The following is a 12,202-nucleotide window of genomic DNA, read 5'->3' on the forward strand; positions in this document are numbered from 1 at the left end:
CAGAACAAGCGGCTTCCCCAGAACAAGTGGCTTCCCAAGTTTGGGAAACACTAACATGGGGTGTGTGTGTATACAAACACACACTCTAGGTATGTCTGCATTCTAGTCACTTTAGTGGTGCCTCACCAGCTACGGTGCTATTTATACCCGTGCTAGCTGGGCGTGCAGTGTCTTGTACTCTACATGCAGTCGTAAGTGTAGACATACCTCAAGACACTGTTGATCCCTTTAACTAAATTGGTCTACCTCAATTTACACGAGTTCAAGGTAAGGAGGTGCAAATGCAGAAGAAAACTGTAAAAAGTAATGTTTTCTGGTGTTCAGAATAAGTGGAATGTATTTCTTACATCTACAATTAATATAAAACTAGACTGGTTGTTTTTAAAGCAGGGTGGACTTGATTTAAATCAAATTGATTTAAATCACTAGTCAGGAAGACTCGATTTAATTGTGGATTTCTACATAGAAGTGTATTCTTGTTGGTTGTTACCAACCTGAAGATCCTGCATGTTCAGACATGTTCCTTTCATCATCTTCAACTCAGCTTCCTCCTGAGAAGGAACACTTCTCATGATGTTGTTTCATTCTGGCAACCAGGTCTTGCATTTCTTTGTTGCTCTGTTTGCATTTTGCACGCATGCTTTTCTTACCCACAGGTGGAGGAACTTCATTAAAATATTCCCAAACTGGGTCTCTTTTACAGCCTGCTGCCATTATAGGTTTTCCCTTCTAGTGAGAGAATGGCATGGTAGATCTCAAATCAATGAAGGCTACACTCAGAGCTCAAGACTTCTGTAATATGCTACTCAAACAGTTTCGCTTTTGTTTCTACTGCCTGTCCATCCGTTGTCACATTTATCTCCAGACTTCTTCTCCTTCTCCAGATCTATTCCACCCCTAACAATCTTCTATTCATTGAACTTTTTGAAACTTTGCACTTTGAGAGAGAGGTAAGGGATTGACTCTGTGTACACAAATTTGCAGAGGGACAATTTTCAGAGGTCTGTTGTTTCTCATCTATCTGTAGTATTTATTTAAAAACATTTTTTGCTGTTAACAAGCATGTTATCTCTGGAGACGCAAATCCACAGTTTGAGAACTGCAAAACTAAGCATCTCTGATGCTATCTTGTAAACTGAGCACTGAGTTCCATTGGGTAGATAGAAAGATTAACCTAAATAATCTATGCAGAAGCCCGTGGAACCCATAACATTGGGTGCCTAATCCATGAACTATTGAAACTCGTTTACAAAACTTTTACATAAGAACATAAGAGTGGCCATACTGGGTCAGACCAAAGGTCCATCAAGCCCAGTATCCTGTCCTCCGACAGTGGTGAATGGCAGGTGTCCCAAAGGGAATGAACGGACAGGTTATCATCAAATGATCCATGTCCTGTCACCCAATCCCAGCTTCTGGCAAACAGAGGCTAGGGACACCATTCCTGCCCATCCTGACTAATAGTCATTGATGGACCTATCTTCAATGAATTTATCTAGCTCCCTTTTGAACCCTGTTATAGTATTGGCCTTCACAACACCCTCTGGCAAGGAGTTGCAGAGGTTGAGAGTGCTTTGTGTGAAAACATACTTTCTTGTGTTTGTTTTAAACCTGCTATCTATTAATTTCATTTTGGTGGCCCCTTGTTCTTGTATTATGAGAAGGAGTAAATAACACTTCCTTATTTACTTTCTCTATACCACTTGTGATTTTATAGTCCTATATCATATCCCCCCTTAGTCGCCTCTTTTCCAAGCTGAAAAGTCCCAGTCTTAGTAATCTCTCCTCATACGGAAGCCTTCTATACCCTTAATAATTTTTGTTGCCCTTTTCTTAAACATTACTTGAATATATTATCTCACACTATAGAATTAGAATTTATAAGCCCTACTCCATGTTGAGGTATCTTTGAGCTATAGTGTATCTTAATTAAAACTATCTTTAGACAGGTGTTTTCCTCAAAAAGCATTTTATCAAAAAAAATCCAATTTAAATAAAGTCTGATTTTTTTTTTTTTAAATCATTGATTTTTATCCACCCTGTTTTAAAGTAGTTTAATAGATTAGACACAAATGCAAAGGTCCCGGTCTTGCAAACATACATATTAAACTTTAAGCCCGAGTAGTCCCACTGCAATCACAGCCTGAATTAAGCTTCTCTCAGCTTTCCTTTCCCTGCAAAGGGATGGGGGATTTTCATTTCCCCTGGTCCTTGATCCTCCTTACTGTGCCCTGAAACAAGACTACTCGTGCTAAATTAAAGTCTTTATAGGGTGGGGACTTGTTTTGTTGTTGGGGAAGAAGACCCTGTAAAGGTTTTCCTATGGTTGCGTTAGGAGAACTAGGCTAATTAACCAGTGTTTTCATTACCACCTATAATTTGGGTTTGTTTAGCAAGAAAATACAGTTTACACATTTTTTGTAGTCAAAATGAAATAGGTTGGGTTTTTTTGTTTTTTGTTTTTTTTAATTATGGTTGTGTTTTAGGTCCATCTCTCAAGGTCATGGTGTTGGCTTGACCCGCACTGAGAAGTGCTGCCTGTATTGACTGATTAGTGTGTGTGTGACCTGAGGTTAAAAACTAAAAAAAAAAAAAAAAATTGCCTCCAGTGCCTCAGGTTTCTCATATAAACCACCAAATAGTCATTGCCTCTCATGGGGTGTTTTGAGGAAAACACTTAAGTAATTAGCTACATGCACTGCTCCTGAAGTGCAATTTGGGGAGCTAGGGGAGCAAAACTTCCCTTTCCCCATCAGACATTTTGTGGCACTTACAAGGAAATGGGACACCAGTTGTCCACTGAAAGAAACTGCAATCATGGATATGCCACAGTAGGCAGCTGCTGCAACTGTAATCTGCAAATGTCCAGTGAATTGTCCTTGTTCCTCCCGAAGCGAGATCTTACGGAGGGGCAGGATTCACAGCGAGTCCTGTGGCATTGGTATTTTGACCTTTAGCGGGAACTGTGCTGTTTTGAATGTTCACTTCTTGACTAGGCCTGACTTCTTCATTTTTTAACTTTTCCAGGAAGGGTGGGTGGATGGTGAGGGTTTAGAGCCTGTACAGCAGTGGTTCTTAGCCTGGGGTGCACACGCCCCCTGGGGGTGTGAGATGCCCTTTCTGGGAGGGCAGGATATGTCAGGTTTTTTCGAAGGTAAATCATCGAAAACACAAATTAAGCACAGGCACGTAAGTACTTTGTTTAATCAATCCTATGCATTTATTAACATTATACATTTTTTAACGATTAATATATAAACAAAAATATATGTAGGTTTAAAGAGCTGACCTACTTCAACGATTTTTGATAAGGGGTGCGAGAACATATTTTGGGAACCAAAGGGGTGCAGGCTGCGGTAAAGGTTAAGAACTACTGTGGTACAGTATTCTTTCTTACTCCCTGTGCACAAGGAATTAAGGTAGGAGGCACACTGAATTAAAACCTCTTTAGGGGAAAGCAGAGGATGCACACCTTTTTTTATTATTTTTATTATTATTATTAGTGTAGCGGTTCCTGGAAATACCAACATGGGTCATGCCAGCCACTCTTGTCCTTTGGCAGCTCAACACAAATCTACCTGCAACATAATGAGCCATTGAAAGGAGGCTGTGCCTCCCCTGAGTGTATAGACTGGGTCTTGCTAGTACAGCTTTCAGATATCAACTAGATAAAAGGTTCCTCCCTGGTTCTTTCTAGAAGGAGTGAGTAAGTTCCGCATTCCCATGTGCAGGAGTCAGCTTATCAAGTAAGTAGTTAACTGGCAATGTGTATGTACATACCACATCATGTGTAAGGAAACAATTGCAATACTGCCTTTGCGCTGGGTTTTACAACTCTCTATCTACACGAGGAAATACTGCAACTAAATATTAATGAACAAGTATTTCTTAATGATCATATAGTTCCACTGAATGTAAAGGTTTTGATTTTAGAGTAAAAGTAGTCTTTTCTTTCTGCAGATGCATTATTTTCTGGGGAGAAGTTCAGTTTTGTCATTTCCAAAAATTCGTAGTATATTTTTGCGGTAAGTTGAAGATCCATATTGTTAGGTAACAATTCAAGTAGGTAAAGTAATTATATTAGGTAGATTGCATAGGTGAAGTTGTGGATTTTAAACTCTAATGCCTTGGTTATTAAAACAGACTGTAAAATGAGATTATTCACCCTAGTCTGTACAAGACCAATTTAATATAGGTCATATTACATTTTCTGTTGATGTGGCATGAAGGTAGACTGAAATTCTCCCATCCTGAAAAACTTGCAGCAGTGAAAAAAGCTCAGGTAAGGTCCTGAGGTTGAAATAGAGGAAACCTAGTGTGTGGGTATAACCCTCAAATTCAGTGAATCTCTGGGATCCTCAAGGAAATTAGGCTCATTCCCTATCGATCCTGGCATATCCAGGAAGAGGCTCTGACTCTTTGTATTGCTCAGCCTCTCTGTCCTACTTGTAGGACTGAATTTGATGTAGACATGGTTGGCCAGAGTGACTAGCTGCATAGAATGTAGAATATATTCAACTCCAAAATAGAAACCACTTTCTTTATTAAAAAAATAGGATGGTAAAGTCATTCTGTTGGCACCAAATTGCAAGTGTTGACTACACCTGCAAATTGGCTGTCAAGGAAAGGAAAACAGAAATGGCATTGCTAAAAAAAATCCCCTCTAGTTTACTGAACACATTTTCTCAAATGCTGCATTTTACACATCACTCTAAAATCTGTGTCACATGTAACATATCCTGACATGTAGCCGTGCTAAACTCCTTACTGTGCTGGCTGAAAGTATTTTTGGGGAGGCAAGAGCCTTCATGAATTGTTTCTGTTGTGTAAAGTCAGAAAAAAGCCATTTTTAACAATCTTAATTCTTTTGGATCATACTGTTGCCAGGTTTCATCATACAACAACCTCACGAACATGCAGCTGTAGTAAAACAGTTACTGATGAAAAATACAAGGACCCTTTTAAACTTGGTCGGAAAGACTTAAAGAATCTGTATGAGGATATTAAAAAGGTAGGAGGTTTTGGTGAATGCTTTAGGAAAATGTAATGATTCTGACATTGAAAACGGTTAAATGCAACCATCTGGTTCCCTTTAAAATTTACCAAAGCTCTAAACATAGTAACTGACGGAAGATTTCTCTTGATAGTCTACGTGTATTGCTGTCATGAGATCCGCTCTTAATCTAAAATGAAGGTGAAGAAGAAATCATTACATAACTGATAGAAGCAGAAAAATGACTCTCTATTTCCACTATCTAGTGTACTTCACTGTTCTTAATCATTTTTCCCCCAAGTTATCATGAGAAATAGTCTTAAAACCAATTCCAACATAAATTGGAGGGAGAAAAACCAAACTACTAGCTTAGAAGATTTGAATGCATGTTCCTGACCTGTAATCCAGGTTGATTATGTATCTTTGAAATTAATACATTGTTCTGTTTACAGGAATTTCTTGTATCTACAGCAGAACTTAGGGAAATGTGTGAATATTACTTTGATGGAAAAGGGAAAGCCTTTCGACCAATGATTGTGGTGCTAATGGCAAGGGCGTGCAATATTCACCATAATAACTCCGGGTGAGTCCCTGGTCTTGAAATATATTGGTATGGACAAATAGAAGCTCTAAGTAAGATTTTTCAGACCTATCATTTGTTAAAATTTCACAAAATTTGTCTGGTGACTTCATCAAAACAATAAGGTGACCCATGAAACTTCAATTTTATTTTGTATCATTAAGTACATTTTACACTCACAAAGCAATGATCTCTATTGTTGGAACTGAATAAATAGTTTTGGTGCACTTTTCCAGTAGAATTGTGAAATGTACTGTTGTAGCTATGGAAGGGAAAAAGAATCCCCAGTTCCAGTATTTGTGAAGATTTTGGTCATAGTCACATCTTGTAACATAAATAGATCATTACCACACACATCACCCAGTGACCCAGTTTACACTTCACCCAAACTATTTACTATTCTATTTATAAGCATCTTTATAGCTACTAACTGCTGTCATAGATAAGAACTTGTTTATTGTGGGAGGGAAAATAGTATTTTATATTTAAACACGACAGGCCTGGAAGCAATTAGTACCTTTCATACAGTCTATGCAGCAAGGTTAAACAAAACTAGGAGAAAAACTGTTTTCTCTAAAGATATCATTTGTGCAGGATTCTCACTCCCAGAAATCAGGATTAGCTCAAAACTGGCATAATTCCTTTAGGTTGTTTGGCCCTTGAGGTAGAATATGATGTAGGCCCTGTACAGGCTCTCTCACATTACCCGTACTGGTTGTAAATGCTGCCCTCCACCTGTTTTCCAGACAGTTCCTCCTGTCTGTACTCAGCAAAGGACAGAAACTGTTGCTGATATAAGAGGGAGGGTTGAAGCATCATTTAGATATCATTTGTCAGTTCCAGCCCAGCCCTTAGTCAAGTCCAGTTGATTATTCTAAATTTCTGAGGCCCTTGGTTCAAGCATTTTTGTGTACTTCAGTGGTGCATTCATGGTTTTTTATTTTCCCATCCCTTGACATCTAAATTTGTTAGGCAGTTTTATGGCTACTGAGCACATTACTTCTTAGTAAGCCACTTGCTTGTTTTTGTTTTGTGGTTCAGTGCCTATCTGGGTTGGTGACAGGGTGGATTTGATTTAAATGATGATTTAAATCACTAGTCGGGAAGACTCGATTTAATCATGGTTTTCTACATAAAAGTGCATTCTTGTTAGTTGTTATAACCTTAATACTTATTCTTCACAACTCAGATGTACGTTTCATTTTTAGAAGGTACACACTATACATTTTTAAACAGTGATTTATTTTGAAAACTTTTCAGATTAGTTTTACAGCTGTATCAGAAAATGAATGATTGTTTGGTTATTTCATTTACCAAAGGTAATGGAAGCAGATATTTATGAAGTTATTGGGAGGTGAACTATCTCCAATTCAACAGGTTAATCATTAATATTTGGAGGATTTTCTTGCCAGGCTGTATTAGGAGGAGAACATCACCAGACAGACATTTAAATTGTTTTATTTAACTAAAACAACAACGTTAAGTATTCTGGATTTTTTTCTTCAACAACAAACGTATAATATTTTAACAAAACAAGTGTATGTCCCTCGCTTCTCACATTTATCTCCAGACTTCTTCTCCTTCTCCAGATCTATTCCGCCCCCAACAATCTTCTATTCATTGAACTTTTTGAAACTTTGCACTTTGAGAGAGGTAAGGGATTGACTTTGTCTACACAAATTTGCAGAGGGACAATAGGGTTGAGGTCTGTTGTTTCTCATCTATCGAGCTATAGTATTTATTTAAAAACATTTTTTGCTGTTAACAAGCATGTTATTTCTGGACACACAAATCCACAGTTTGAGAACTGCAAAACTAAGCATCTCTGATGGTATCTTCTAGCCTGAGCACTGAGTCCCATTGGGTACATAGAAAGATTAACCTAAATTTATCTATACAGAAACCCCCGGAACCCCATAAGATTGGGTGCCTAATCCATGAACTATTGGAACTCATTTACAAAACTTTTCTTAAACATTACATGAATATATTGTCTCATGCTATAGAATTAGAATTTATAATCCCTATTCCATGGTGAGATATCTTTGAGCTATAATGTATCTTAATGAAAACTATCTTTAGATAGGTGTTTTCCTCAAAAAGCATTTTATCAAAAAAATCCAATTTAAATTAAAAAAAAAAAATCTGATTTTATCCACCCTGGTTGGTGACGACCTCAGTGCTTGGCACATGTTTCTCTGGCTGGTCTGGCACTTCTCCCAGTGTATCACCCTCCTTTTTTTCCCTTGGAGATAAAGCTTCTAATTGCCCTTCACAAAGTAACTGGAAATGTGAAGGAACTGTAAAGTGTCAAAGCATTTGCTAGAAGAAGGCGCGCTGAACTTAATCCATGTTTATGCTGCTTGTTGCAATTTCTGTACTGCACATGGCTTGCATGGACAAGATAGTGGGAATGGAACTGCGCACACCTTTCCCACTATAATCCAACCACAGTGCAGGTGATTCAGCAATGCAACACTGACTCTGCGACCTCATAATCCAAGTACTGTGTGATAGGGGCGTGCCGACAGGGAGAGGATGCTGCTGGATGTCCTTAGAATCCTGCACGCAGGTGGCCTGGGAGTGATGGTCATTGGTTGTAGACTGGTGTAGATGCCATGTTTGTATCCTTCCTAGGTGTCACAGCAGTCTTGTCTAGGGACAGTGCTGCTGTCCTCAAATTGGGAAAGGAATGGGGAAAAAAATCCCTAAAAAGCACGTACTGCACCCGAACTTATCAGAGTGCTGCACCTGACTGTTCATCCAGGTTTTCTGTGGACCCAAATAAAGTTTGTAACTTGGGATGTTCACAAACTTCTCAACAGAGGTGGTGGATCTGAGCATTGGACCTCTATACTCAAAATATTGATGCAGTACAATATAGCTATTGCTTGTAGGGACTGTGCATGGGTCGTCAGGTGTAATGGAATCAGAGTCAGGTGCCAAGCCAGAGGTTAGAGCGGGAGGTAGAGTTAGGAGTCAAAGCCAGAGTCAGCATCAGGGATAGGGTGAAGGTGAAAGGATCTGGAGTAAGGGAGGTAACCAGGAACAGACAGGTGCCTGCGGTAAGGATAGCAGGAAGAGACAGGAAAGCACGGTTCAGGAATCGGGCAAGTAGGCAGGGTCTGTAGTAATAGCCAGCCAAGGATTCTCCTAGTGGCTTAAAGAACTTTCTGTGCCTCTTTCTGGCTTAAGTAGTGCATCCCAGCCAGTTGATGAGGCTGCACATCTCTCCCAATCAGGAGCTTCATGGATGGTACCTTTTGAGAGCTACAGCTTTGCAAGTTCCCTTTTCCACTGGTTCCGATGAGCTACTGGGTGATGCCACAGTCTGAGCGCTGCCTGGGGAGCTGTGGGTCCAGGTGTGAGGCCCGCTATCCCTCACATGTCAGTACTCAGTGAAACAAGACTTACTGGTGTGTCACAGCTAGAAGAAGTTGTTACCCCCAAAATCAGACTTAAGGCACCCCCAAAATGGCCTGCCTATATCAGTAACTTAATCCTCAATTTGTCTGTTTTTGGTAGTTGAAAGGGGGTGTCCTACTATTGAGGAATCGCCAGGGTTTTATCAGGGGTTTCCCTCTGACCTTTGGAAAACTCCCAGAACAGATTAACTGTGTTGACCCCTGGGAGGACACAGAGACAGCCTTCTGCTCAAAGAATTGACACTCAGGCAGCAATCTTTGCAAACAAAAATAAGCTTTTATATGACACACTGTCTTCATACAAGAAATCTAAAACATTAAATTATTTCAAAAGACATACATCAAAAAGGCAAAATAAGTTTCCTTGGCACATATACACATTAAAGTACCCAACACCACAATATTATACAATGGGAAATAGCTTTAAGTGGTTACATTCTGCATGCGATGGCCAATCACATGCATGATGCTGACAGGGAGTTCTTATTACAACTTAAAATAACAAACATACGTCCACAAACATCTGGCTTTATTATCTCAGGCATACACATTCATACATTCTTATTCTTTATGTGAGTGTCGTCATACTTCTCCACAGTCTTCTGTGCCTCTGCTCTGTTTGCCACTGCTCCAACTGCTTTGCCTTGGTTCTTCTTTCTTCAGTGATTTCAGCTCTTACCTTTCAGCTTTTGATGATTCTCCTAATGTTCACTTGCTCCAGTGCCTCCCACTCACACTGAATGAAGCCTTTCAGCTCCCTGCCTTATATATAGTTTTTAGCCTGTTCTAATTGGTTTTTTAATCATCATCATTAGCATACCCATCCACCAATCATCCTTATGCCTTCCCAGATTGGTCTGTTCTTATGAACCAATCACAGCTGCTAAACTCGTCTGTCAATAGGGTTGCCAATCTTCTGATTGCAGAAAACCAAACACCCTTGCTGTGCCTCTTCTCGAAGGCCCCACCCCCACTCACTCCATCCCTCCCCTTCCCTCCATTGCCCACTTTCCCCCACCCTTGCTTACTCGCTCATTTTCACCAGGCTGGGGCAGAGGGTTGGGGTGCGGGAGGGGATGAGAGTTGGGGGTGCAGGCTCTTAAGTGGGGCCAGGAATTTGGGGTTTGGAGTGTGGGAGGGGGCAGGGGGTTTGGGTGTGGGAGGGGAGATGGGGTGTGGGTGGGGTACAGGCTGTGGTGGAGGGGTGCAGACCTGGGGTGGGGCCAGAAATTAGGGATTCAGTGTGTGAGAGGGGGCAGGGGGTTGGGGGGGTGAGGGCTCCATCTAGGGCTGCGGGCTCTAGGGTGGGGCTGGGGATGAAGGTGTGGGGTGCTCCGGGCTGGGGTTGAGGGGTTCAGAGTGCATGAGGAGGCTCAGGATGGGGCAAGAGGGTGGGGTGTGGGAGGGGATGCAGGATCTGGGAGAGAGTTTGGGTGCGGGAGGGGGCTTAGGGTTGGGCTGCTGGCTCCAGGCTGCGCTTACTTCAGGCTGCTCTCAAGAAGCATGCAGCATGTCCCTCTGGCTCCTAGGCAGAGGTGTACCCAGGCAGCTCTGCGCGCTGCTCTCATCCACTGGTGCTGCTCCCGCAGCTCCCATTGGCCGCGGTTCCTGGCCAAATGGAGCTGGCACTTGAGGTGGGGGCAGCGCACAGAGCCCCCCTGGCTGCCCCTGCGTCTAGGAGCCAAAGGGACATAATAGCTGCTTCTGGGAGCTGCATGGAGCCGGCCACTGCGGCCGACTGGACTTTTAATGGCCCGGTCTGCTGTGCTGATATGAGCCACCAGGGTCCCTTTTCGACCATTCATTCTGCTCAGAAACTGGACGCCTGACAACCCTATGTGTCAATCAAAGCTGGACCTTACTGAAAACTGATGCCATGCTCAACTGACCCCGCCCTTCAGGTTTTTGGGGTGATTTTTATCTCCCCTCAGCCTGCCTGTTTGCTATTTGCCAAATCACTTCAAGACCATCATTTTAGTTTTTCTGGCTGTGATTTCCCTGTGACCACCACCTTGTTATTCCTGGCTGTAACTGCTGAAAATTATCTTTATTAATTATTAAACCCTTATAAACCATTACACATTTATATACATCTTAACATTATGATTTACTGTCGCCACTCCAATAGTATTAATTTATATTATATAGAAATTAGTTTTCATGAGAATCACATGTTATATTAAACAAATGATTAACTTCAGACCATTCACACCATCTTCTAATACATACACATTTGTTCCCTATATACACAACTACAGATCCATGAAATGAAAAAGGATCTAGTTCATAGTCACACTTTCCCATTTCTGAATTTAAACATATTGTATGGTTGCACAGCATCGTGATTACAAATGTATCCAATACCACATTTTTCCATACAAACTTCAGGTTCCACAGTTGTCCATACAGAGATTTGCTTTATAACCCATAATTTTTGTTCCATTGGCTGCATTATGCTCTTGTTAAGATTTAGTCCCAGTGCCACAATAGGGGATATCCATTCTGTTTGAGCATCAGACATTATTACTATGTGGATGGTAATTTGTTTTAATTGTACATCATATGTAAAATTTACAGTTTTTCACCAAGGGTACAACTTTTGCTCAGAAACAGTGGCATGCTTCCACATTACACTTCTTATTTCTGAAGGCAGGATCCCACTCATTCTTTGATCATCTTGATCGATCACAGAGAGAGGGCTGATCACAACACATCATTTGTTTTGTTTTAGCCAGTCCTTCAGCCACCCTTTGGCCAGGATGTCAGTAGCACCCAAATCATTCCATCCCTTATAATGTCTTTTACCATATTATTAGTCCATGTTTGTGCTTGTGTATAAGCTAGTGCCATAGACACATTGCTCTGTAATACTTCCACTGTTTGTAATACTGCTAAGTGATCTGCTTCTTGTAGCTTTTCCCATCTAGGGAGTAAACTAGCTATTCTCTGGTGACTACTACTTATCTCATTTAGAGATGTTTTCAGGGGTTTAGATAGAGCTCCTAAGTGCTGTCCCACTGCATTTAATTTGTTAGCCAGCACTTCTACGTCTATACTATTTAGTACTCCGACACCTGTTCCTGCTCCTCCTCAAGCCATGTCTAGCAGATCTCTTTTCACTTTCTTAGTAGGGATTCTTGGTAAAAAACAAAGTTTTACCATCTCTTCCATCCTATAAAGCAAGGGTGGGCAAACTACGGCCCA

At 40.9% G+C, this 12,202-nt stretch overlaps 1 protein-coding gene across 5 annotated transcripts in view; it reads left to right on the top strand.

The window, feature by feature from the left end:
• Nucleotides 1-12,202, top strand: part of PDSS1 (decaprenyl diphosphate synthase subunit 1) — a 43,953-nt gene that overhangs the window by 1,244 nt on the left and 30,507 nt on the right. For 2 of the 5 annotated variants that reach the window (XM_077808245.1, XM_077808246.1), the window contains exons 2-4: nucleotides 3,961-4,025; nucleotides 4,888-5,011; nucleotides 5,446-5,576. The exons of 1 other annotated variant lie outside the window; for it this stretch is intronic. In XM_077808245.1, coding sequence (XP_077664371.1) covers nucleotides 3,961-4,025; nucleotides 4,888-5,011; nucleotides 5,446-5,576 — 320 coding nt within the window. Of the gene's footprint in view, nucleotides 1-3,960; nucleotides 4,026-4,887; nucleotides 5,012-5,443; nucleotides 5,577-12,202 lie in introns of those variants that run through there. 2 more of the 5 variants (XM_077808247.1, XM_077808251.1) reach the window with 2 other exon arrangements.

This window comes from Eretmochelys imbricata, chromosome 2, assembly GCF_965152235.1.
Source record: "Eretmochelys imbricata isolate rEreImb1 chromosome 2, rEreImb1.hap1, whole genome shotgun sequence".
Classification (NCBI taxonomy): Eukaryota; Metazoa; Chordata; order Testudines; family Cheloniidae; genus Eretmochelys; species Eretmochelys imbricata.